Source organism: Mauremys reevesii, linkage group 2 (genome assembly GCF_016161935.1).
Source record: "Mauremys reevesii isolate NIE-2019 linkage group 2, ASM1616193v1, whole genome shotgun sequence".
Taxonomy (NCBI): domain Eukaryota; kingdom Metazoa; phylum Chordata; order Testudines; family Geoemydidae; genus Mauremys; species Mauremys reevesii.
In genome coordinates, this window is record NC_052624.1 from 206,083,803 (window position 1) to 206,109,373 (window position 25,571).

The 25,571-nt window shown below is 53.9% G+C and overlaps 1 protein-coding gene and 1 long non-coding RNA gene across 2 annotated transcripts; both read right to left on the reverse strand.

Annotated features, from left to right (window-relative positions):
* Positions 1-9,670: 9,670 nt before the first annotated feature.
* LOC120396722 lies at positions 9,671-15,515 on the reverse strand. The gene is made up of 8 exons (XM_039521764.1): positions 15,396-15,515; positions 14,882-15,027; positions 14,084-14,179; positions 13,118-13,253; positions 12,277-12,371; positions 11,640-11,792; positions 10,682-10,826; positions 9,671-9,742 (listed from the first exon to the last, which is right to left on the reverse strand). The coding sequence occupies exons 1-7, from the start codon at positions 15,436-15,438 to the stop codon at positions 10,725-10,727; spliced, it is 771 nt and encodes a 256-aa protein (XP_039377698.1). The 5' UTR covers positions 15,439-15,515; the 3' UTR covers positions 9,671-9,742; positions 10,682-10,724.
* Positions 15,516-16,110: 595 nt separating this feature from the next.
* LOC120396724 lies at positions 16,111-20,999 on the reverse strand. The gene is made up of 3 exons (XR_005593325.1): positions 20,890-20,999; positions 16,414-16,560; positions 16,111-16,171 (listed from the first exon to the last, which is right to left on the reverse strand). It is a non-coding gene; the product is annotated as an uncharacterized LOC120396724 (long non-coding RNA).
* Between the last annotated feature and the right edge of the window lie 4,572 nt (positions 21,000-25,571).

Here is a 25,571-nt window from a genome sequence, read left to right on the forward strand (position 1 = left end):
GACGTATGTCACCCCAATAGATGACACTGTCCCCAAATACATCACTGATGAAGTGTTTCAAGGTCAGGGGACCGTTAGTTAGCTCAAATAGCATATCAGACCGTTAAAATGTCCATCGTGTGTTTTGAAATCTGTCTTCCATTTGTCCCTTGCCCAAACGAGCCTTAGATTGGAAATTTGTCCCTTTACCCAGCTCCTGGAGAAATCATGGCTCCTCAGGACAAGCTGGGAGTGGGTGGTTCCAACCTCTGTGTGGGGTGCGTGGTTTTCCATCTAAGCTTCACTGAGAGCCAGCATGTCTCGATTTCACAGGATGAGTGAAGTCTAGGAAGCGCTGCACTTCTTGAGGACTTCCAACTTCGCCCCATTTATGAATGGCTTCCATCTTATTTGGATCAATCATAACATCTTCTGGGGAGGATGTACCCCAAAACTCTGTGGAGAGTTGGCTGGAGGTTCCGCTTTTCCAATTCTGCGTTGAAACCATGCAGCGAAACCTCTCCAGGTTCGGATGTGCTGCGTGCTGCTCTGGGATCTCCAAAAAGTGACGTATGTCACCCCAATAGATGATACTGTCCCCAAATACATCACTGATTAAGTGTTTCAAGGTCAGGGGACCGTTAGTTAGCTCAAATCGCATATCAGACCGTTAAAATGTCCATCGTGTGTTTTGAAATCTGTTTTCCATTTGTCCCTTGCCCAAACGAGCCTTAGATTGGAAATTTGTCCCTTTACCCAGCTCCTGGAGAAATCATGGCTCCTCAGGACAACCTGGGGGTGGGTGGTTCCAACCTCTGTGTGTGGTGCGTGGTTTTCCATCTAAGCTTCACTGAGAGCCAGCATGTCTCGATTTCACAGGATGAGTGAAGTCTAGGAAGCACTGCACTTCTTGAGGACTTCCAACTTCGCCCCATTTATCAATGGCTTCCACCTTATTTGGATCAATCATAACATCTTCTGGGGAGAGGATGTACACTCAAAACTCTGTGGAGAGTTGGCTGGAGGTTCCGCTTTTCCAATTCTGCGTTGAAACCATGCAGCCGAAACCTCTCCAGGTTCGGATGTGCTGCGCGTGCTGCTCTGGGTTCTCCAAAAAGAGTCGTATGTCACCCCAATAGATGACACTGTCCCCAAATACATCACTGATGAAGTATTTCAAGGTCAGGGGACCGTTAGTTAGCTCAAATAGCATATCAGACCGTTAAAATGTCCATCGTGTGTTTTGAAATCTGTCTTCCATTTGTCCCTTGCCCAAACGAGCCTTAGATTGGAAATCCTTGCAGAGGAAGTTTGATGAAACCCTTTGCAGATTTCCTGTGAGCCAACAAGTGTGGGATTCACAGCAGAGGGTAATGGTTTCAAATGATCACTTTGTTCAGGAGCTGATTGTCTAAATAGAGGCGTAGCAGAGTCCCACATTTCTTCTTCCCCAAAAGGGCCTGCTCTTAGGACTGGTTCTCATGACTGTACGCAGGGAGATCCACTAATTCTGGCCCCAACAATGCGTAAATACCGGGAAAAGCAGCTTTCAGCCAAGGTGGTAGGTCAACAGGGCAGTCATAGTCCCAGTCCAGTGGTAACAAGTCCACATTTCTTTCTCCGGTATACATGTAATCTTGGTATTTATCAGGAACACCACCATCAATCAAACCCTAACCCCTCCCCTTGACCCTCCCAAGCCCTACCCGTTGACCCCTTATTCCCTCCCACCTGTCACCGGAAGTCCCGCCCCATGGGGGGTTTTAACTCCGGGGTCAAGGTGGCCACATGACTGGAAGCAAGGTGTGTCATGTGACCCCTCTAAGAACTCCTCCCACCACTCTCTACCAATCAGGATGGGTTTCATCCCAGAAGGACCACCCTGAGAGGAGATTTGACCAGTCAGGGTGAGTTCTGAGGTGGGGTGACCCATCCAGAAGTGGGTCGTGTGACCCCTCTAAGAACTCCTCCGACCGCCATCTACCAATTAGGATGGGTTTGACCCGATAGGACTACCCTAAGAGGAGATTTTGACCAATCAGGGCGAGTTCTGGGGCAGGGTGACCCATCCGGAAGTGGGCCGTATGACCCCACTAAGAACTCCTCTCAAGGCCCTCTGCCAATCAGGGTGCAGCACCATTACCCCATAAGGCCCAGCACCGGAGAGATGAGGGCATCTCTTACCAAGGACACATGGTTTAGAAATCGTGGGAAGGCTGCTGAGAGGAAACCTGGACTCCTTCACCACCCCCGTGAGAACTTCAGACTCTGTCTTCGCCCAAGGGTCTTTGACCATCCGCGGAGAAAGCGCTACATCAGCGACAGTCCCGAGCAGGAGGAGGGAGCGACCGAGGAGCCCTTCGCCCAGCCATTGATGGATAAACCGAACCGAACCCTAAACCCAACTGCTTGTGAGACAGCCCAACGAGCATGGTGGCCTCTCTTTGTCCACCCACTTAGAGGTGGAATGCGATTGAGGCTCAGGGGTGTCACCGGTGGAGAAGGTGAACAGAAAAGACGTCACACAGGTAAATGAATGATTAAGAAGCAATCGCTTCTTAATGGGTAAGGAACCGGGGGTTGTGTAAATCTAAAAACAAGCAGTGGGCTGCTTACACTGTTTCTGTTATGAAAATCAACAGCTCAATGATGCCTTTCTAGACGGCCTAGAAACCCTGGACAGCGTTGCATCAAGCAGGGAAGATAACCGCCCACCTTGGTTTTGGTCAACACCGATACAAGTTGTTGGAGAGGACTCTGAGGATGATGGCCATGAGGTGTTTCAGAGGAGGCTTGGCATAGAACTAACTGAGCCAGTGCCACGTCGTGAGCGTAAAAAAGTCACGTGGACTATTGTGCGTGTTGCTGTTTATGCTGCCCTTAAGCACTGCCTGAGGGAAAAGCTTTGTAAAGAATGCGAGGGACGTGTCATAGATTTGCCAGGTCAACGGCCCATGACTGGGTGACTTGGACTTCAGTGGATATCAACTGCAATCTCCGGGGCCTATGTGCTGAGCTGGGTAGGGAAAGCTGATTAAACACCATTATTGCCAGAGGTTCTGCTGTGCAATGTCTGTGCCTAAGCCAAGAACATTTAGCGCAAGGGGGGACCTTGTTCAATGCTGTGCAATTGAGTGGAGCCCCTGACTGTGTTTTAAAGAAAATAACCTGCTTACAGCTGGGGTGGAAAAATTGCAGGCACCTTCTGGTTCATTTTCTTTAAAACACAGTCAGGGTCTCCACTCACTTGCACAGCATTTCTCCAGTTATGGCAATCATGTGAACAAGGACGTGTGTATCACGAATTGTGGGGGTTTTTTGCTATAAAACCTGTTGAAAAATCTCTATTCAGGGGGATGACAGTTTGCTGCCCCCCCCCTGGCATGCTCGTAATAAAGGGGCCTCGGGTGATTCTGATCCAAATACAACGCGGGGTCGTTTTTCCACGACACGGCGTGATATTGGCCGTCTAGTCTGCACAAAAAGTTACAGATCCCTGCTTAAGGAAAAGACTATTTGTAAGAAATCTAAAAGGATTCAGCTAGAAAATGGGGAGGGGACAAACACGCGATAGAAAACTTGGTAGCTGTAAATTAAAAATAAAAAACCCTATTGAAAAGGGCTTTGTGACTATCTGTGTTTCTGTTCGAAGGCCTTTGGCCCTTAAGTGAGCTAGAAGTGTTAATGAAGCGTCTTGGTTTGGTTTCAAGGAGCTGTATGTCTTTTCAATCAAAAATCAATTGTTTGTGAGAACCTAGTGCTTGTGGGTTTTGTGTGTAAAAGTGACCCATTTACAGCAAAAAGCTGAAATGTATGTTGGGGAATCCTAAGAAATGTGCTTACAGTAAAACAAACAGGCTGTTCAGACCTGTGTTTGTGTACAATAGACTTGACTTAACCTGTTGAACTGAGTGGGTTTAACCCCCACCCCCCCTCACTGAATAGCCAAGGTGACTGCGATTACTTACCCTTGCTGCCATAGGGTTAAATTTGATGGGGGTGGGTGGGGGTGGATGGTGAGTTCTGATTAATATGAAATAAAATAAAACCTCAGGAATTCGCAGATGCCATTGGACAGTTTCAATATAACTGCTGGAGTTGGCAGAACTCAATTGGACAGTTTCAATATGACCCCAGGAGTTGGTGGAACACTATTGGACAGATTAAATATGGCCCTGGAGTTGGTTGAATGCTCTGGGTCGTTCTTTCTAGAAAACACCCCACCCCAAACTTTAAGCATGAAAGAAACGTGTTTAAAAAAAACAACCTCAAGCCCCAAGACATTCATTGATCTCTGCAAAGGGCCCCGCTTGAAATGGGGACTGTTCAATACTCTAAGAAGGCCCCAGAGAAACATTTATTTTAACTTACAGAAAAAGAAAAAAAAAAGCCCTGTTGTGCAGACAGCTTGGTCCCCCCACCCCAGATCACCACAGGGGGTGCTGCGGGAGGGGTGCCTAAAGTCCTTCAGGATCTATTAGTTCAGAGCTGTGGGGATTAAATTAACCTGCTAGCTACTCTGCTGAAGTCTGTTTGAACAATGGGCTAAGATGGTAAGGGGTGTTATTGAACAGTATAGGGAGGCAAACTTGGTTTGGTGTGTTTCTAAAGCTGCTGATTTGTGTGAGAGGGGTCTGGGCAAGGCATAGGTGTAGGGTTTTAAAAGTACTTGGTTTGTTTCAAACCAACAGGGTTTTTTTCCTGTGCAAAATGTGGTTTAAAATGGATTTTAAAAGCAGTTTGGTTTTTATTCTGCAAAATGAGATGCATTTTAAAAAAATGTTTTTGAGGTTTTTGTTGTTGTTTGTTTGTTTGTTGTTTTTTGGTTTATGTTTTAAGTGGTAGAAATAAACTCAAAACCGGTGTTTGTCGTACAGCCTGAACTGGATGATTTGTTTTAAAGCTGTGACTTTTTAAACAGAAAACTCCCCTAATGAATATTTAGTTTTGAAGTTTACCAGACGGTTTCCTGTGTTTTATAATAATGCTGTTTGCTCCACAGTACGGTGGAAACATGAGAGATCCTTAGAGCAGAGGGAAAACAAGCTCAGAAGAAAAGGGAACGAGACAGCTGAAAGGGAAAATTCACCAGCATCAGTGACTGATGATGGATGGATGAAGCCCAGTAAATATATTTTGCTTATTGGTTGGGTTGTTCTGTGAGGTTTTGTATTTGAAGTGAATACATAGGTGTCGGTGAGAAAGAATGTAAAGTTCAGTTTTGTAAAATGGTTCCCCCCACCCCCCATAGGCCTGGGCAACTTTTCTGACAACGCTTAGTCCGCGCTACAAGGACACCTCCTCCAGAACCACCAAAGAGCCAGGAATCTGCTTGGAGACCTTTAACAACGCAAACCAGCACAAGAGTGCAGATGAAGCACCCAGGCAGTCCAAACCTCATATCCGTCAAACCCAAGGGCAAAAGAAGACTGTGGTAAACAAGAACCACAACTCCAGTTCCTCAGCGGCCACTGCCACAGCAAACCCTGAGTAAACACCCACATTCACAAACCCGGAACCTGCGCTCGAGGGGCTCTGAACATGCGCAGAACCACACACATTCACAAACCTGGAGCTTGCACTCGAGGGGCTCTGAACATGCGCAGAACCACACACATTCACAAACCCGGAGCATGCGCTCGAGGGGCTCTGAACGTGCGCAGAACCACACACATTCACAAACCCGGAGCATGCGCTCGAGGGGCTCTGAACGTGCGCAGAACCACACACATTCACAAACCTGGAGCTTGCGCTCGAGGGGCTCTGAACATGCGCAGAACCACACACATTCACAAACCTGGAGCTTGCGCTCGAGGGGCTCTGAACGTGCACAGAACCACACACATTCACAAACCCGGAGCATGCGCTCTAGGGGTTGTGAATAAAACACCAAGGACTGACAAACCATTCTCCCAAAACCATAAGCTCGTCACCGCTCCCCTATATTCTAGTATTTGGGAACAGTTTGATGGTTCATTCAGAAAACTGATGGACGCTGTGTCCCCTGGGGGGTGGGGGGGGCGGTAAAAGAACGGCATTCTAAAGAGAGTTGGGAAAAATCTGACGCTCGAAGGACCCCGCCGCGAAGACCGGGAGTGGAAGAAGCTCCTGGGCCCGGCCCTGCAACAGTTTTCCGAGCCCCCCAGAGCGAGTGAAGGACCCCGCTGCAGAGGCCCCGAAAATCTCTTGTGGGGGCCCCTGTGCGGCCCGGGGCCTGGGGCAAATTGCCGCTCTTGCCCCCCCGGGCGGCCCTGCACAGCAGGGGTGAAAGTAACTTCCAGGACTTACCGGTACTGCTGGAGTCCTGAGGGGGCGTGGCCTCAACTGGAAGAGGTGGGGCCTCTCAAGATTTAAAAGTCCTGGGGCACCGGCTGTGGCTGGGAGCCTAGGGCCTGTAAATCAACTCAGGACTCAGCAGCAAATTAAAGGGCCCGGGGCTCTGGCCACCACGGAGCCCCAAGCCCTTTAGATTCCCCCCGCAGCTCTGGCAGCCGGGTTCGGGCGTGGATTTAAAGGACCGGAGCTCCCACGGCTGCAGGGAGCCAGAGCATTGGCCGGGCTGGGGCCGGGATTTGAAGGGCCCGGAGCTCCTGCCGCTGCAGGAGCACAGAGCTTTTAATTCCCAGCCCCAGCCCGGCTGCCGGAGCTGCGGTGGAGGGGAGGAGGGATTTAAAGGGCTCTGGGCTTCCCGCAGCTGCGGGAGCCTGAGCCCTTTAAATCCTGGACCCAGCCCGGGCTGCCAGTGCTGCGGGGAGAAAATTAAAGGGCTCTGGACTCCCTGCAGCTGCTGGAGCTCTGAGCCATTCAAATCCCTGCCCAGGAAGACAGTGCGGTCCAGCACGGCGTATTGGCTCTTCCTGGTACGCCGTACTGGACTGTAATGGCTTATTTTCATCTCTGCTTCAGAGATCCCACGGCTGCGGGGAGCCCAGAGCCCTTTAATTTCCCCCCGCAGCTCCGGCAGCTGGGCTGGGGCCAGGCTTTAATGGGCTCGGGGATCCCGCGGCTGCGGGAAGCCCAGAGACCTTTAAATACCCCGCAGCCCGGAAGCCAGGCTGGGGCTGGGAATTAAAGGGCTTAGAGCTCCCGCAGCTACAGGGAGCCCAGAGCCCTTTAAATACCCCCGCAGCTCTGGCAGCCGGGTTCAGATGTGGATTTAAAGGGACCAGAGCTCCCACGGCTGCAGGGAGCCAGAGCATTTCCGGGCTGGGGCCGGGATTTGAAGGGCCTGGAGCTCCTGCCGCTGCGGGGAGCACCGAGCTTTTTAATTCCCAGCCCCAGCCTGGCTGCCAGAGCTGCGGTGGGAGGGGAGGAGGGATTTAAAGGGCTCTGGGCTCCCCGCAGCCGCCGGAGCTCTGAACCCTTTAAATCCCCGCTGAGGAAGCTGATGTGGTCCGGCACAGCGTACTGGCTCTTGCCGCTACGCTGTACTGGCCCGTACCGGCTTACTTTCACCTCTGGCTCAGAACTCCTACGGCTGCGGGGAGCCCAGAGCCTTTTAAATTCCCCCCGCAACTCCAGGAGCTGGGCTGGGGCCGGGAATTAAAGGGCTCAAAACTCCTGCGGTTGCTGGGAACCCAGAGCCCATTAAATCTCCCCACCTGCAGCTCCAGCAGCTGGGCTGGGGCCAGGATTTAATGGGCTCACAGCAGGGGTGAAAGTAACTTCCAGGATTTACTGGTACTGCATGAATACTAAGGGGGCGTGGCCTAAACCAGAAGAGGCGGGGCCTCAAGATTTAAAGGTCCTGGAGCATCGGCTGCGGCTGGGAGCCCCAGGGCCTTTTAATCAACCCTGGGCTCAGGGGCAAATTAAAGGGCCCAGGGCTCAGGCCGCCGTAGAGCCCCAAGCCCTTTAAATTCCCCCCGCAGCTCCGCCAGCCGGGGTCGGGTGTGGATTTAAAGGGCCCGGAGCTCCCATGACTGCAGGGAGCACCAAGCCCTTTAAATCTGGCCCCAGCCCGGCTGCCAGAGCTGCGGGGGAAAATTAAAGGGTTCTCGGCTCCCTGCAGCCGCCAGAGCTCTGAGCCATTCAAATCCCTGCTGAGGAAGCCGGAGCGGTCCAGCACGGCATATTGGCTCTTCCTGGACTGTATTGGACTGTAATGGCTTATTTTAATCTCTGCTTCAGAGATCCCACGGCTACGGGGAGCCCAGAGCCCTTTAAATTCCCCCGCAGTTCTGGCAGCTGGGTTCAGATGTGGATTTAAAGGGCGTGGAGCTCCCACGGCTGCAGGGAGCCAGAGCATTGCCAAGCTGGGGCCGGGAATTAAAGGGCTCAGAGCTCTGGCAGTTGCTGGGAACCCAGAGCCCATTAAATCTCGCCCCCCACCCCCCCGCAGCTCCAGCAGCTTGGCTGGAGCCAGGATTTAATGGGTTCAGCGCTCCCCATGGCTGCGTAGATCCCAGAGCCCTTTAATTGCCCCCCCCCACAGCTCCAGCACCCAGGCTGGGGCAGGGAATTAAAGGGCTGAGAGCTTTCTACAGCGGCAGGAGCTCCGGGCCCATTAAATCCACGCTCGAACCTGGCTGCCAGAGCTGCGGGGGGAATTTAAATGCCCTGGGGCTCCCAGCCACAGCCGATGCTCCAGGATCTTTAAATCTTGAGAGGCCCCGCTCCTTCGGGTTGAGGCCACGCCCCCTCAGGACTCCGGCAGTACCGGTAAGTCCTGGAAGTTACTTTCACCCCTGACTTAATCATTCCTTTACCTGTGTTCACCTTGTGCGCCGGTGACTCCCCCGAGCCGCAGTCGCATTCCACCTCTAAGGGGGTGAACAAAGAGAGGCCACCATGCTCGTTGGGGTGCTCGTTGGGTTTTGGGTTCGGGTTCCGGCGTATCCATCAATGGCTGGGCCAAAGGGCTCCCCTCGGTCGCTCCCTCCTCCTGCTCGGGACTGTCGCTGATGTAGCGCTTACTCCACAGATGGTCAAAGACCCTCGGGGTGAAGACAGAGTCTGAAGTTCTCACGGGGGTGGCGAAGGAGTCCAGGTTTCCTCTCAGCAGCCTTCCCACGATTTCTAAACCATGTGTCCTTGGCGAGAGATGGCCTCGTCCGACCAGCACTGGGAGTTATGAGGTGATGGTGCTGCACCCTGATTGGCAGAGGGTCCTGGGAGGAGTTCTTAGTGGGGTCAAACAGCCCACTCCCGGACGGGTCACTCTGCCCCAGAACTCGCCCTGATTGGTCAGGATCCCCTCTGGGGGTGGTCCTGTCAGGACAAAACCGATCCTAATTGGTTGAGGGCAGTGAGAGGAGTTCTTAGAGGGGTCACAAGACACACGTCGGGATAGGTCACCCTCCTACCCCAGAGCTCGCCCTGATTGGTCAAGTCTCCTCTTGGGGTGGTCCTTCCGGGAGGAAACCCATCCTGATTGGTAGAGGGTGGTGGGAGGAGTTCTTAGAGGGGTCACATGACACACCTGGCTTCCAGTCGTATGGCTGCCTTGACCACGGGTAATACCCCATGGGGCGGGACTTCCGGAGACAGGTGGGAGGGACTAAGGGGTCATGGGGCGGGGTTAGGCTTTGATTAATGGTGGGGCCTGTCTACTGCTGCCGGGTGTTGAGTGTTTGCAGGCAGAACGGGAGCCAGCGTCCATGTCCAGGCCGGAGGTCGAAGCTGGGTGGTCGGAAGTACGAGGCAAAGTCCATATCCATGCAGAGATCGAAGCCATGTAGTCAAAATTGAAGGGGTTGGGGAAGATCAGGCGGAGAAGGAGGTGGCAGGGCTGGAGCGGGTGGCTGGAGGGCCTGGAGCGAGGCTAGAGAAAGGCAAGGAGAATACTGAGCCGGGGTTCAGAACCCAAATCTGGAGCCAAGAAGGGTCACGCCAAAGTCATAGCCAGAGACCGGAGTCAAGAGTCCAGCCAGAGTCAACAGCAAGAAACTGGAGGGCAGGGCAGGGCAGGGCAGGGCAGGAGGTACATGCGGTCGGGAATGAGGATGACTTACTGGAGCCTGGAGACCCCTCATCGGGGGACTCCCTTCCTAGCAATAACAGAAGGACAGCGCGGTGACAAAGATGTCTCTGAGCCTGGGCTCCAAGCCAAGGGGAGCTCCCATCCAGGCTGTGTGCCAGGACCCCGTCCCCCTCCCTGTTCATTTCACACTCACAGACCCCCTGGCCGGAGGGGAGAACAAAGGGCAGAAGCGAAGGTGCCCCTGGGGGAAAGGCTCTAGGCCGGGACCCAGTCCACTTCCCAGATCTACACCCAGGATTGTGTGACCAGGCCCACAGCCCTTCCTCTGCGTCTCAGTTCCCACCTGCCACATGGGGAGGCTCCTCCCCTGCCCCAGGGTGTTCGGGGGGAGTTTCATTCCCGGCTGGGAAGGGCTCAGATACCAGGTGGGTGGATTGGGCCCCGGCTGGGGGATGGTCGGACATTTGCTGCATCAGGGGTGACAGGGGCCATGGGAGGGTCTGAGCAGTGACGACGGGGGAGGGGCCCCATGTCAGGCCACCCCTCCCAGACTGCAATGGCTATTGAGCACAACCCCTGGCTCTGCGGATGCTCTCACTTCTGGGCCAGCCCCACAGCCTGATTCTTCCCAACCAGTATCTGGCCTGGCCCCAGCCCCAGGGGTCGGGTGGGGCAGGGTGTCCAGAGAGAGGTGCTCGGCCTTGGTTTCTCTCAGTGCTGGGGGCTCTATGGCCGCTCCCCCCAGCCCTTCCCCCCAGGCACAGTGAGACAGAGCAGTACCTGCGGCAGGGGGTCCGAGCCGGTCATGCGAGCGGGGGGGTCTTCAGTGCTGCCCCACAGAGCACAGCCCCTGCAGGGCGTCGGGCACCTGGCCCAAGACCCTGATGTTAAACAGCTGGACCTTTATGTAGGCTGCGATGTCCTCCTGTTGCAAGGGAACAAGGATCAATCAGAGACTCCGACACTCACGAGAACGAAGGGTATTAACGGCACTGGGAGCCAGCAACATTTCCTCCCCATGTCTGAGGGACGGATTCCCCCGCCCAACCCCCGAGACAAAATCTTCTCTCTTCTCTAGTGACTTCCATCCCCTCTCCCACCATTGTGGAACGAACTCCTGCCCCCACTCCTCTCAGTCCCCCTGAGAGCTGTTCTACCTCCCAACCCAGCGGGAATCCAGCTCCGCTCCCCAGAGTCCCCTCAGCCACCCTCGCCCCCTCCAGCCAGGGGCTGGGAGGCTTTGGGCAGTAGTGGCGGCGGGTGAGAGGAAGTGTACACCTTTCCCCAAGGGATCCCCATGTCCTTAACGTGATGCCATGGGCAGTGGCTCTGGTGAATGGGGCACTTATGCAGCCTCTGCTGACTGACTCCTCCAGTTCTCCCAGAGCAGGTAGGGGCTGGGATAACACGATACCAGAGCTCTAGGAACCGGCCTGAGGCCCCGAGGGGGATGAAAGGCTCACAGAAGGGACTAGGGGAGTTGGCAGCCCCTAGCATGAGCAATGGCAGCGTGTCGTGCTGATGTGACGCCTGTTAGGAAATAGCCTTGCTGGGGAGCTGGGTCTGCCCTGCTTTGAGCTGCTCAGGGGAGAAGCTGGCACCGACCAATGGCACCTGTCTGGGGTCACCCTCTCCTTGCTCCCTGGTCAGTGCATGGGGATGGGATGGGAGTGATTTTCAATGGCCTGGAGGTGAAAGGCACTGGGGGTCTCTCCCCAGGTGACCCCTCTTTGGTTACCTCGTCCTCTAGCAGCTGGCCGGCTTCCCCCAGGATGGAGTACGTCAGCACCAGGCCAGCCTGGCTGACGCAGAGGAGGGGGTGGTGAATGGCCAGCAGGCCCGCCTGGAGGAAAGACCTTTCCTGCTCCTCTGTAAACAGCTCGCCAAAGGCCTAAAACCAAAAGAACCAGAGCCCTTGCAATGGCCCAGAACCAGGCTCCAAATCCCTCGAGTGTCTCACAAGGTGGAGAAGAGTCCTGGGGCAGCCAACCTTTGGGGTCCCATGGACCAGGAACCCCCGTCAGTAGGAGGCTGCAGGCACTGAGGCCTCCAATAGCTCTTATGGAGCAGGATTCACCGCAGGCGCCATGAGATGCTGGGAATGTGTCTGCGTGCTCTGGAACCCAGCTCACACAGACAGCCCAGGACCCCTGCTGCTCCCAGCAGCGATAGCTGCTGCAGCTCACCCGCTAGAGGTTCGGGGTCTTTTAGATCTGGTTCATTCCCACACCTCACCCCACGGACATTCCCAGGAGCCTCACATACTCTGCTGGAAATAAGGAGCAGGCTCTTGCCCTGTGTCCATGACACACTCACTGCAGCGGGAGACAGCTCCACACCTGAGCTGCTGCAATGCACCGGCGCAGAGTCCTTACCTCTCCCACCCTGGCCAGATTTCTATACCCCAGGCGCTCGGGGTCATGGAGCCCGTCCCGGCACCACAAGTCTGGGGCCTCGCTGGTGTTGAGCCCTGGGGGAGAAAGACACACCCATTGGGGAGGTTTGGCCTTCCACTTTCAGTGCCTGTTTCCTTCTGGGTGCACACTGGCCAGGCTCCTCCTGGCATCCGCAGCCCAATGGAATCGCAGGGTCCATGCCAGGCGGGTTAGTACCAGAAGGGGGATTTGTTTCAGCCATCACCGTAATCATGTGACCCTTACGGTCATGGGGGTGTCTAATACTGAGAACCCCCCACACCCACTGAAGTCAAGATCTGGCCCTGGCTACCCGACTGGTGACACCCTACAAGCTTTGTGTCCGTCCCCTGTGGTACCTGCTCCTGCCCCTGCCCTCATGATGGGCTCTTTCCCTCCATGTGTCTCAATAGCTCCGTTCCTGTCCCCTCACGAGCTGGCTGCCCCGTACTGGGTGGGCTGATTTCCCTGGGCTGGGGGACAGAGCCGGGCTCGGAGATAAAGCAGCCAATTTCCTTGGCACTTTCACACTCATCTCCCTAATTCAGAGAGAGGGGGAGAGAAAGAGTCACCATCTAAGCTGGGGTCGGTCTCAGAGGAGGGGGCTTCATTCTGCAGGGTCCCACTGCCCAGCAGAGGGAGTCTCAAAGGAGGGGCCTTGTTTCTATTGGGATTCCTCTTCCCCGCTATAGCGGGTCTTAGCAGAGAGGCCTTAGTTCTAGAGGCGTCCCAATGGCCAGCTGGAGCTAGTCTCCCAGAGGCTCGTTTCCATGGGGTCCCATTGCCCAGCTGGGTTTCTTACCCCTCTTCCGGAGCAGGAGCCAGTAAAGCCAGTAGATCCCACCCCTGGCATGCCGACTGATGTTACTGGCTGGGTGGGATATCCAGAGACCCAGCTGCAGAACGAATTCTCCTGCCTTGGAGAAGGCGGAGGAGGTCTGGTGGAAGGAGAAGGAGAGGGGAATCCATCACTATTCTCCCTTCAGCTCCCCAGCGCCACTGGACCTGAGCTCTGCTCCCACCCCTCTGTAGGAGGCGCTGGGGGAGAGGAGCGAGAGCCCTCATCCTCTCTGTCCCCAAGGGAGCTCGGAGCAAAGGGAGCAGGGCAAGGGCCCTCGCTGAGCACTCGCTGCCTCGCTGCTCCAGAATAACAAGGGCCCTGAGGCCAGGCATGACCCTGCCACCGAGCAGCCTATGGAACGCAGTCCCTTACGGACCCGGGGGGACCACTTAGCCAGGGGATGAGGAACTTGACTCTGCAGGACGCTGGGGTCAGAGGTCACTTACGTCAAATCCAGGCAGGGAGGTGGCGGGTGGAGCAGGGCCGCGCTGGTCTGACGGCCCTGGCTCTCTCCTGGGGGTTGTTTGCCAGGAGAGAGCGATGGACATGCTGCAGGAGAAGGAGGCAGGGGAGGGTCAGCGGGCAGGTGAACATGCTCTACAAACCAGCCTCTCCCCCTCCCCAAGGGGCTGAGACTTTGTGCTCAGGGTGGAGTAGCCGAGCCCTGGTGGCAGAGCTTGAAAAGGGGGTTCAGTCTCTCAGGCCCCAGCCAGGCCTGGTGCTCACTGTTAGTGCTTAATGCAACCGTGCAGAGCTCTGGCTGACAGTCCCAGCTCCTTCCCCCTGCACTGGCAGCTCTGGGAACGTGTGGCCGGCTGGGTCCAAGCTGGGAGGACACAATGGAAACGTGGCTCTTCTAGTCTCTCCTTTACTGCCCTCCCACAGGGCTCAGGGGCAATTCCACCCCAGACCGTCCAGTCTACTCACCTCCAGGAGGTGCTGCAGCTTCTCCACGGTGGGGGTCTCTGTTAGCTGGCTCCTGAGGATGGTGTCCAGGCTCCGCGAACAGCGGTTGTGCAGAGCCTGCAAGAAGAGGGAGCACCCGTCAGTCATGGGACATGGGGCTACATCAGTCAGGGAACAATGAGGAGGATTCTCCAGGAGCCCTGGCTAGACTCAAAAGGCACATCCTGGCCTCTCCCATTCACATCACTCCAGGGACACTTCGCAAGAGTTCATGGCCGGATGCCTGCTGCCTCGTCAATCCTTGCTCTTCGCAGTTCTCTGTGCAGGGCCTGGTACCCAGCAGAGTATGGACCAGCCAAACTGCAATGGGTGGGAGGTAGGATCCCCGGGAGAGTCCAGGCAGGAGATCAGAGAATGAGGAGAGGAGGGAAGGCTGGGATCAGCCACGGAGGGGTAACGCAATCCCCTCTGAACCCCTGATCCATGAACAGCACGTCAGGATCAAGGCACATGCCCTGGACCCCACACCCAAACCAGCTCCAGGGCTCAGGACCTCCATGGGGTTGGACAGGGAAAGCCGTCCCCTTCCCAAAACCAGTGTCTCCCTGCGCAGACAGGGGTTGGAACATGGACAGTGTCTGCAAGGACCTTGGCCTGTGTGGGACAAATGTCCCCACTTTGGGGTGCCAGATAACAGAGGAGATGTGTCCCCCCCATTGGGGGTGAGGGATTCTCTGGTGCAAGACCCCCCTGCCTGGGTGGGGACGGAACAAGGAGCAGGACAGACTGGGGGGCAGCGCAGCTGGGGGATTTTTGTACCTCAGCTCTGCCCTGCAGGTGCTGCTGGATCACCAAGATGATGTCTTCCTCAGGGCAGAAATCCTGCTCCTCCTGCTCCTCCTCCTCCTCCTCGCACTCCTCCTCGCACTCCTCCTCAGGCCATGACACCTGGGCACTGGGGGTGTCTGCACCAGGGAGGGAAGGAGAAAGTTTAATCCCTTCTGCTGCTGGGGGGATGCAGTGGACAGAGAAGGCTCCATGTTTCCCCTTTCTCTGTAAGGAGCCCCGTGGCGGCGAGGGCCCCACCCTGCCCCTCCCAGAGACGCCCTCAGCCCCATCAGCCTCAGGCCCCCCCCCCAACATGATCAGGGAGGCTGGAGCTCCCCGACTCCGCCCAGCATCCCCTGCCTTCGGGCGTGGCTGTGCCACCCCCACTGGTGTTAGGGGGGCTCATGTGGGTCAGTCCTGGCGCCTTGGCGAGCCCATGGGCACAGGGTGTTACTAGTCCCCCACCACCCCAGTCCTCCTCCCTTTCCCCTGGGTCTCCCCTCACCTCCAAAGAAGGAGCCTTCAAAGACAGGGCTGCCAGACCCCATGGAGGAGCTGCTGGCCCCGCAGGAGTACGCGGAGCTGCTGGAGTTTGTCCAGCAGTCGCTCAAATCCTGCTCGCGGCTGGTGGGATGCTCCTCTATGGCCAGGGTAGGGCTGGCAGGAGGCTCCGCAGTCGCCAGGGTGGGGCCGGCGGGAGGCTCCGCAGTCGCCAGGGTGGGGCCGGCGGGAGGCTCCGCAGTCGCCAGGGTGGGGCCGGCGGGAGGCTCCGCAGTCGCCGGGGGGGGGCGGGGGGGTGGCTCCGCTGTCGCCTGGGTGGGGCCGGCGGGAGGCTCCGCAGTCGCCAGGGTGGGGCCGGCGGGAGGCTCCGCAGTCGCCAGGGTGGGGCCGGCGGGAGGCTCCGCAGTCGCCAGGGTGGGGCCGGCGGGAGGCTCCTGCTGGGCCCTGGGGCGCAGCTCCTGGCTCCTTGGCTTCCTGCAAAGGAAGCCCCAGAGCTGCCGTCCCCGGCTCCTGCCCTCCCCTGGCTCTCTGCTCCATGGCTGAACCCGGGGCCACCTCCGTTTCGGCCCAGAAGGTGCCTCCGGGTCAGCTAGAGGAGCTGCTGTCTTCCGCCTCCTCCAGCAGGTGAAGCAGCTCCTCCCTTTCCCCTGGGCACGAGCCTCTTCCCTGCCCACAGGGACAGAGGGGCCGCTCTCCGCCTGGGCAGGCTGGCTGATGTTTGCTGGCTGTGGAGCCACCTGCCCGGCCTTCCTCCTCAGCATCTGCCGGATTCGCTCCATCCTGGAAGTGAGTGGGGAGCAGCCATGAGTCTGGCTTCAAGGCAGCCTCTCATTAACGAGCCTGCCTGCTCCCCTGCCCACCTCCCCTCTGCTGAGGCAATTTCTCCTCCTGACACATCCCACCCCAGGGCACAGGAACCCTCAACCTGGGGAACAAACCCTGACAAGGGACGGGCTGGGAGCCCTAGTGGTGGGATATTCCCACCACACTGGGGATGGTTCTGGAGAACTCCACTTACTTACTCTAGATCGGATGGAGCAGGATGGCAGATGCTGAGGGTTGCTCCTCCCTTCACCCTCCTCGATCTCCTGCACCCAGGTGGCCGGCAACGGGTGCCGCTCAATGCCCTGCCCGCAGGGCAAGGGGTAGACACCAGCGATCGAAACTGGCTGTGAAAACAATACAATGCCACTAGCGGAACGCTCCTGGGGACACTCCATAGCTGTACCCGGGCCACCTCCATTTGGGCCCAGAAGGTGCCTCAGGGTCAGCTAGGGGAGCTGGGGTCTTCCTCCTCCTCCAGAAAGCCAGAGCTGGGAAGTGCCAGCAGGACTCGATTCCCAGTCTCCCTGGCTCCGAGTGTGACCTGTTGTAGTGACTGACGGATTTGCTCCTTGTCCCCCATCCCAAGCCAATAACACATCTCTGGGTTGGCAGTCATGAGTTAGACCTTCTCAGCACCCCTCTGTCTCCCGCAGCCCTCAGCTGTTCCTTGGACTGCGGTGGCTTGGACGGTAACAGGAGTGGATATTGTTACTGGCTCACTGGGTGGTTCTAGCCAATGAGGGTCTCAGTCTAGCCTCAGAGGCCCACACCCCCAGACACTACAGGTCAGGGTGGATTGATTTCATTCCAAATGTTTTGTAGTTGTATTTTTGAGTGATTTTCCTAATGAGGATTGAGTCTCATGAAATTCTTAGTGGTGGCCGATGACAGAACACAGAGAAATGGTCTCAAGTTGCACTGTGGAAGGCTTAGCTTGGCTATTAGGAAACACTAGTTCACTAGGAGGGTGGTGAAGCCCTGGAATGGGTTCCTAGGAGGTGGTGGAATCTCCATCCTTACAAGTTTTTAAAGGTCAGCTTGACAAAGCCCTGGCTGGGATGATGAAGTTGGGGTTGGTCCTGCCTGCAGCAGGGGGTTGGACTAGATACCCCCTGAGGTCTGTTCCAGCCCTAGTCTTCTATGATGCTAGGAATAGGGATCCATTCAAACATGTTGACTTGCTGGTTTTGCAGGATACAGAAAAACAAAAAGGTTGACAGAACCATTTGTTTTCATTTCAAACAAACTGAGGTAAGGAAGTATCTCTAGTTCGTGCACTGAACTGATTGTTCCTGCTCATAATGTCCTTCCAGATTTTAGAAGTAGTAGCTCACACCTCCTCCTCTCTAGCCTTTATTCATATTTTACAAGGGGAAAAGAAGCCTTCATCCTTTTCCAACTCCCAATCAGTTTCTTACATTTGAATGAAGTAGCTGCATCAACTGGAATGAAGAAAATATTCTTTCTGCAACCGCAGAAGAGGCTAGTGCTACCAAAATCTGGCTGAGTGTTTCAATCACTTCTGGACCCCCAGGTGCTTAGGCAATGACTTCCAACAGTTCAGTGCTTTGACTTCCTCTGACACTTGGCAGCAAACACGGACTTCTTCATATATGTAGTTATTTAAATTACTTTAATAGGCTGGAGCAACTAGAGGCCTTAACATCACTTGTCATCATTTCAAATTTTATACTGGATAAGTTTAAAAAAAAACTTTTTCAATATAAATTTAAAACACCCAGTTTAAATAAAAATAAAATCTCTTTTGGGGGGATTGGGGTTGGGCTGTGAAAAAGCCACTGATTGGTCTTGCCCTTGATTTTAAAAGAACTACTTCATCTGAGAGAATCAGAAACTGCTTGTATTCTAGTCAAGGAGAGGAGGCTGCAAAATTCATCCTAGCAGTAATTTGTTGGGCCTTATTTGCTCAGTCTCAAACAAACAAGTGTGCAAAACTCTAGCTAGTCTCTTATGTAGGCCCAGCTAAGAGGTGGTGGGAGGGGCAGGAATGCTGTCTCCCGGATCCAGTAGCAATTGCACAGGATATTGCCACAAAACCTACATTTTACTGCCAAACTCTCTAAGCCAGTCCTCTTCTGCGCTTCCTGGGTTCTAAGTTTCAAATCCACAAAACCTTCCCCTTGACAGTCACTGCCCAGGTGGTGCAGCAGGCAGAGGAACCTGAGCAGTAACATTGTGACACCAGAGGTAACTCAGCCACCTGTCGCTCCCTGACTCCACTAACCCTGAGCATAAACCCGAAGCCTGAGCCCTGCCTTGGGCATCGCTCCCACGGAAACCTGCAGGTTCCTTTACTGACTTATGCAAATCACCTGTGGAGAGTCAGCACTGACTGGCTGAATTCACTCTCAAGTCACAATGCCCTTCAGCTTACAGCACGAATGGAAGGGGCACAGGGTGGAAATCAGGCTTTTCTGGTGGCCCGTTTCCAATTGAGAAGAAGGGACAAGAGGGAAGGAGGAAGAGGGAAGCAAAATGGCCACATTCCAAACGCCCCCAGCGAGTCACAGATTAATTCCAAGCCCAGAGGAAACCACTGTCGTCTGACTTTCTCTTTCACTTCGGCCATAAAATGTGCCTCAAAATAATTCCCATAGGAATTAGAGCAGGTTTTTAGTAAGACACCCAAGCTTGATTTTAAAAGAGGCCAGTTGTGGAAAATCCAGCACAACCCTCAGGGAATTGCTCCAAACTCTGATGTTAAAAATGCTCCTCGCCTTCTTTCCAGTGTGTATTGGTCTAGCTTCAACTTCCAGCCATTGTCTGCTCATAACTTTTCTCCGGTAAAGCGAAGATGGAGGCTTGCGGTAGCAAGGCTACAGGGATCTGCGAGGTTCCCCTTGCCCTGCATCCCTGTCCTGCCTGGCTGTTGGCAAGGGAGCTCTGTGAGGTCACAGATGCCTCACTCATAGAATCATAGACTATCAGGGTTGGAAGGGACCCCAGGAGGTATCTAGTCCAACCCCCTGCTCAAAGCAGGACCAATTCCCAACTAATTGTCTTTGCTCAATGGGCTGAGTTCCTGCCAAAAGTCACTGCCACACCCACCTTTCCCTGGCAGGCCTGACCTCTGCCCCTGGCCAGCCCAGCTGGATGTTTGAGCTGCACCCCGGATCACCCCACTTGCTCATTATTGATTCTGGGGAGCAAGCAGGCTACCCAGTAAAACAGCAGAGTCTGTTCCGCACCCCACACTGAGTTTTTCATAGAGGCATCGGTTGTGAAACAATTCAGTCTCCTAATGTGGCCTCTATTTCACGGGCTATGAAATTTCACACTCTTAGCACCCTATTGAGCCCAATTGCTTGTAATTCACTAAAAGGCACCTTCCCAACCAGTTATGATGGTAGGACACCAGGAAACAGAGACTCCACCTCTCCCCTGGGTAATTTCTTCCAGTGGCTAGTCTCCCTCACTGTCATAATTAGATTGGAAATTGACAACCTCTGATAAGGGCCCAATTTATGACAATCTTTTAAATAATTTAAATAGAAGAGAAAAAATAACATTCAGTAGAACATGTTCACTGCCAAGTTTTTCAGACAGTCGCACCACTGATGTGATAGCTAAGGCCCTGGAAGCAGAGTTAGCTGAAATGCTAACCCAGCTTTGGGCAGCAGTAGCTTCCTTGAAAGGTGCAGAAAATATTGTCTTCCTTTCACTTTATTCAAATCGTTCAGTTCAATCGACTAGTTTGTTGAAATTCAAGAAAGCCATTGGGAATTCACAAAACAGGCAAACTTGTTTTCCTCCCTCAATCTAGGGATAAAAACTAGGGGATAGTTTTTTCTGTCTGAACTTGAAGGCTAAAAATGGACTTTTTAAAATAAACAAATGAAAGGGAAGATTTTTCAATCTGGTTCATCAATCTAGAAACTCGTGGAGACAAGAATGTATCATTTCACTTCACTAACCACACATCAAATTGCCTTTGTTTAAGAAATTGGTTAGTTTGAAATGCAAAACATTTTGATACAACTTCTTTCTTATGCTTCTCTTTCTAGCTCTGGCATGGCCTTGCTGTGTGACCAAAGAGAGGGCACTTCTTTTCTCTTTCCCTCGGTATCATGGGGGATGGAGAAAATTCTCTCATCCTTAGCAGGAGAGAGATTTGAGCAAGTCAGGCACGTTAGGGACCTCGTGCTCTAAAGGACAATGGGCGATTGTTGTTTGGGGCAAGAATCCCGACGGATTTGTTACTTGTCCCCCAACCAAAGCCAATAACACATCTCTGTATTTTCAGTCATGAGTTAGACATTCTGTCTCCCGCAGCCCTCAGCTGTTCCTTGGATTAGGGAGGCTTGGATGGTAAGAGAACTGGAATTATTTTAACGGCTTCTTGGGTGTTACTAGCCCATGAGGGTCTCAGTCTGGCCCCCAAGGCCCACACTCCCAGACACTAGAGATCAGGAGGGGTTGATTTCACTCAAAGTGTTTTGTAGTTGCGTTTTTGAATTATTTTCCTAATGAAAGATTGATTCTCATGAAATCTTAGAGCTGGCAGATGACAGAACAAGGAGCAATGCTCTCAAGTTGCAGGGTGGAAGGCTTCGATATTAGCAAAAACTTTTTCCCTAGGAGGGTGGTGATGCCTGTGAATCTGCTAGGATAGAGTCCCCTATCTTGTACTTAGAGCCTATATTTTTTCTTACCTTCTACACAGATGACAACGTCTTGGAAATAAATACACACGGGAATGAAAAACACGCACTGAATCTCGTCTACAGCAACTGACTCTTGGTCCTGAATGAGAGACCGCGAGCTGGAGGCTTGCTGCAGCCAGGCTACAGGGCTCTCCGAGGTTCCCCCTGCCCCGCATCCCTGTCCTGCCTGGCCGTTGCCAAGGGAGCTCTGTGAGGTCACAGACGCCTCATCATCGTTGCCCAATAGGCTGAGTTCCTGCCAAAGGCCTTTGTGACGTCACTGCCACACCCACCTTTCCCTGGCAGGCCTGATGTCTGCCCCTGGCCAGCCCAGCTGGATGTTTGAGCTGCAGCCCGGATCACCCCACTTGCTCATTATTGATTCTGGGGACCAGCCAGGCCACCCAGTAAAACAGCAGAGTCTGTTCCCCACCCCACACTGAGCTTTTCATAGCGGTTATGAAACAATTCGATCTCCTAATCTGGCCTCTATTTCACAGGCTATGAAATTTCACACACTTTGCACCATATGAAGCCCAATTGTTTGTAAGTCACTAAAAGGCACCTTCCCAACCAGTTATGATGGTAGGACACCAGGAAACAGAGACTCCACCTCTCCCCTGGGTAATTTGTTCCAGTGGCTAGTCTCCCTCACTGTCAGAAATGTGGGCCTACGTCTCCTTTGAATTTCTCTGGCTTCAGCTGGCAGCTCTTGGTTCTTGTTGAGCCTTTTTTGGCTAGATCAAATTAGCCCTGCCCCGTGAAATCAGATCTCCCCGTCCTGCTGGGAGCCCCCCAACCAGGAGAACCCAGTAGGGGCCTCGTAGCTGTTTCTCTGCCCAGCTGGGGACAGGACTTCCTCTCCGTGGGGATATCAGATGCACCTGCAGAGGCAATGCAGAAGTGAATGTGCTGCATCAGCCCAGCGTTGGGCTCAGGGCTTTGGCCTTGGCAGCTTCTGCTCCAGTCACGTCTCTGGCTGCCTGGACTCAGAGCTTCTGGCCCCCTGTGGCTGCAGCCAGTGCTGGGGCACTGGGCTCAGGACTTTCATGCCCCTCCCAACTCCTGCCGGCGCTCTGGGTGCCTGGGCTGGGCTTCTGCCCGGCCTCTGCAGCGGGGCTCTGGGCTTCCCTTGCAGGTCCTTCTGGGGCTCAGGGGTCCATTTCTCTGGATGCCCCCAAAATGGTAGGAGCCGAGGTGCTCCCAAGTAGTAGGTAGGAGCTGAGGAGCTGCCAACAGCAGGGCCCCACCTGCACATCTGGGAACCTCCTCTAGCTTCAGAAAGGTTGCTGGCTGCTGCCCTTGGAGCCCAGCTCTGAAGGCAGCACAGAAGTTAGGGTGGCACTAGACCTGAGTAAACCAAAGTTGTGACTGCAGGCCTGAGTGAACCAGAGGTCTTCCATGCTATGAACTTTAACCAGCCTAAGATGCTAACAGACTGCAAGCAAAATGTGTAACTGTCAGCAATCTCAGCTTGCAAATGTAGGAGTTTAAAACAGCAAAAGCGGCGGGGAGGAGGGGGAGAGGGGGAGGAAAATCTGTATGCGTTTGTTCTGTCAAGGCCAACAGATAAGCTTGTGGATGAGAACTTTTCTAACACGCTGAAATGTAATGCCTAATGTAGCTGCTGCTGGAAAGGGAGGGGTGAGGGGAAAAACTGAACAAAAGGCTTACACAAACAAGGGGGGTATAAATGCTGGGATCCCGCCTGCGCGCGGGTGTGCAGGATTTGAGAATGCTTTTCTCCCTGGCACCTTTCTTTGGGCTCAAATAAACCTGGTTTTTGCTTCTCCACCCTGGTGTGATAATTAGTGCAACGCACACCGGGCAACGAACCTGCTGTTGCTCCGCCTCGGGCTCTTTGAGCCGGCAACAGCAATGCTGTGACCCCCCCCACACACAACAGCCTCTGAACTCCCCCGTTCTTCCAGTTTGGTCGGGACCCCCATGGTTACAATACCAGGAAATGTCAGGTGGAAACATCGAAATGGTGACGTTGGTGAAGTTCAAGGCCAGAGGGTTTGTAAACTAGTCAAAGTGAGCCCTGAATGTGGTACGGACCTGGCTATTATGGAGGCCCGAGCAGGTTTGCACTCCCAGTTCTCCTGAAAGGCCATAGAGAATTCCTGCTGCCTGAGAAACTTCCCAGAATAAGCTACCAGGACTGGGAGAGAAATGAAGGAAACCAACCAAAGCCTGAGCTAGGATGGAGAGCATTGATCCAAGCCGTGTTTGAACCCCTCCACCCCCACCTGCCTGCCCACGGTGAAACGGACAGATTGGCACTGATTTCTAGTTGTGAACTTGCTACCGACCCTGGGCTTTAGCACAAGCCGTACAGCCCATATTCTGAACTCTTGGATAAACAGCAACGCAGGCTTTTCCGAAACCTTTCCCCCCAGTGCCCTGCATCCACTTGGGATTGTGCCCAGCAGAGGCTGGTGGAGGGAAGGGGAAGGGAGAGGAGGCCATGCAAATGTTGTGGCGTCTGCACTACCCCCCAGACACACACACAGCAATGCAGGGCGTAATATCCAGGACAGTAAATTATTTGGCCATAGCCTACCAAATCCACAGTGTTGAAAGTCCAATTTCTCTAGAAAACAATGGGAGGGAGGGGTTAGAGAGCTGCAGTAACACCTGGACTTCCAGTCTCTGGCCAGGCACATCCCCCTCTCCAGAGTTTTCACTGCTATCATCTCCAAACTGGCCCTCCTGATCTGATGTGAGGTCACATCCTGGCCTTTAGGGCCATTGGCAGGATCTTCCCTGTTCCCAGCTGCAGCATCACCCTCGTTATCCTGCCTGATAAGGATCCTGCCAGGGCTCAGCTAAATGGCATGTGGCATGACAGGCTCTTTGCTGGGGGCCCTTGACAGCGCCCAGTCGAGATCTGAATCAGATGGGCACGTGCAAGTGCATTGCATGACTTTTTACTGGAGTCCTGGACCCTCTCATGCTGCTGCTGCAAATGTTCCTTCTCGCTCAGCGCTCAGCAGCAGAATGCTCCTTGTCCTTTGGCTGTGCGACATCCAGATGTCTAGTCCTGCTGCTCTGAAAGAAACCGTCTTCACAGCTCTAATCCTGGCAGATATTGATTAAAATCTTGCCGTGCTCCTCTAAGTGTATTTGTGATTGGACGTGCTGCTTGCTAGGGGGAATTTTCAGATACATGAACTGCATAAAACAGAGGGAAAGACAAAAGGAAGCATCAACATGTCTAAGAACTTGAACAATATTTGAAGACCATATATTGGTGTCTAACTACCTCCTGCTGCCAGGAAATGCAACTGGTATTTTAACGACACACTCACTCCGCTTGTGCCTGACCTGTGATTCAGAGCTCTGAGGAACTCTGTCCCCTGGTGTTGGCAGAGCAAATAAACCCCACCTCCCATTACACAATCTATTTGAGTTCAAGAGAGAGATATCTCTATCTTGCAACAAGCTTTAACATTACAGGGCAAAGACTAAGATGAGAGGTCAATTTATCTTGCAGTTCTAATACCCGAGGAAAACTCCGAAATCCATTCTGTTGACCAAGGGAAAAGATTGTGTAAGCAGAGTCAGGATGAGCCCCACCCTGACATCTGGTGGTAAATTATGGGGAGTGCGGAAAGTGTTGCATTGGTATTTCGGTTATTTGCATGGGCACTCCCACCCCACTTAGCATACCGCAAAGCAGCATGGGATGGTTATTTTCACAGCTGTGGGAGCCCCAATTTCGTTGTTATTGGGGCAGGAGGAATGAAATGTTGTCACCCTGGTTGGGTAAATGGGGAACTACAAAATTGTCTTGTGATGGGGGGTTTCATTGTCAGCTGGATAGCGCTTGCTAGATGGGGCACATGGGTTCCAAAACCCATTGAAAAGAGAGAGGCTGGGGACAGGTATCTGTACTTGGTGGTGCAGGCTCTTTGTGTGAGTCAGAAGCACCAGTTCCACCTATGCTTCTCTCCACTGTGGAATGTCAGAGTTAACTTTTGATTCCCTTAAGAATCTAGATGCAGGTTACTGAGCTGAATTCACTGGTACTGGGGCTCCCCTACTATGAGCTGAAATCACTGAAGAGCTGGACTTGCTGAGCTGGACTTGCTGAGCTGAGAGCACTGTGCTAATGAGTGGAGCTGAAATCACTGAAGAGCTGGACTTGCTGAGCTGAGAGCACTGTGCTGATGAGTGGGGAGCCTGAAGCAATACTGGCAGAGCAGAGTGGAGCAGTTTGTGTAGCCACTGGGTGAGTGAAGCTGAGCAGCTCGTGAGGACGGCTGGAGCGGATCACAGGACAGCTGGTGGACCAGAGCAGCTGGCAGAGTGGAGCAGCCCACAGAGTAAGCGGAGCTGAGCTGTTTGCGGGGACGACTAGTGGAAGCAGAACCCCACGAAGAGGCAGGGCAGTGGCCCCGAACCACGTAAGGTGCCCCTTTCTACCTAGGCTGGGGAGGGGGACCTCTGCAAAGAGACTCTTGAACTCTGGGCTGCCTGACCCGGGACAGAGACTTTTGAATTGTGGGACTTTTGGGACTGTGGGTGATTTAGGGGGGTTGCTGGACTCAAGGGCCCAGAGAGAAGGACACGGCCCAAGTTGCTGGGGTGGGTCTTTGCTCAAGGTTTGACCTATGAACTCCAGTTGAGGTATTTTCCAAATTTCATGCTTGTTGTTGTTTATCTTATGTAATTAAACCTTTTCT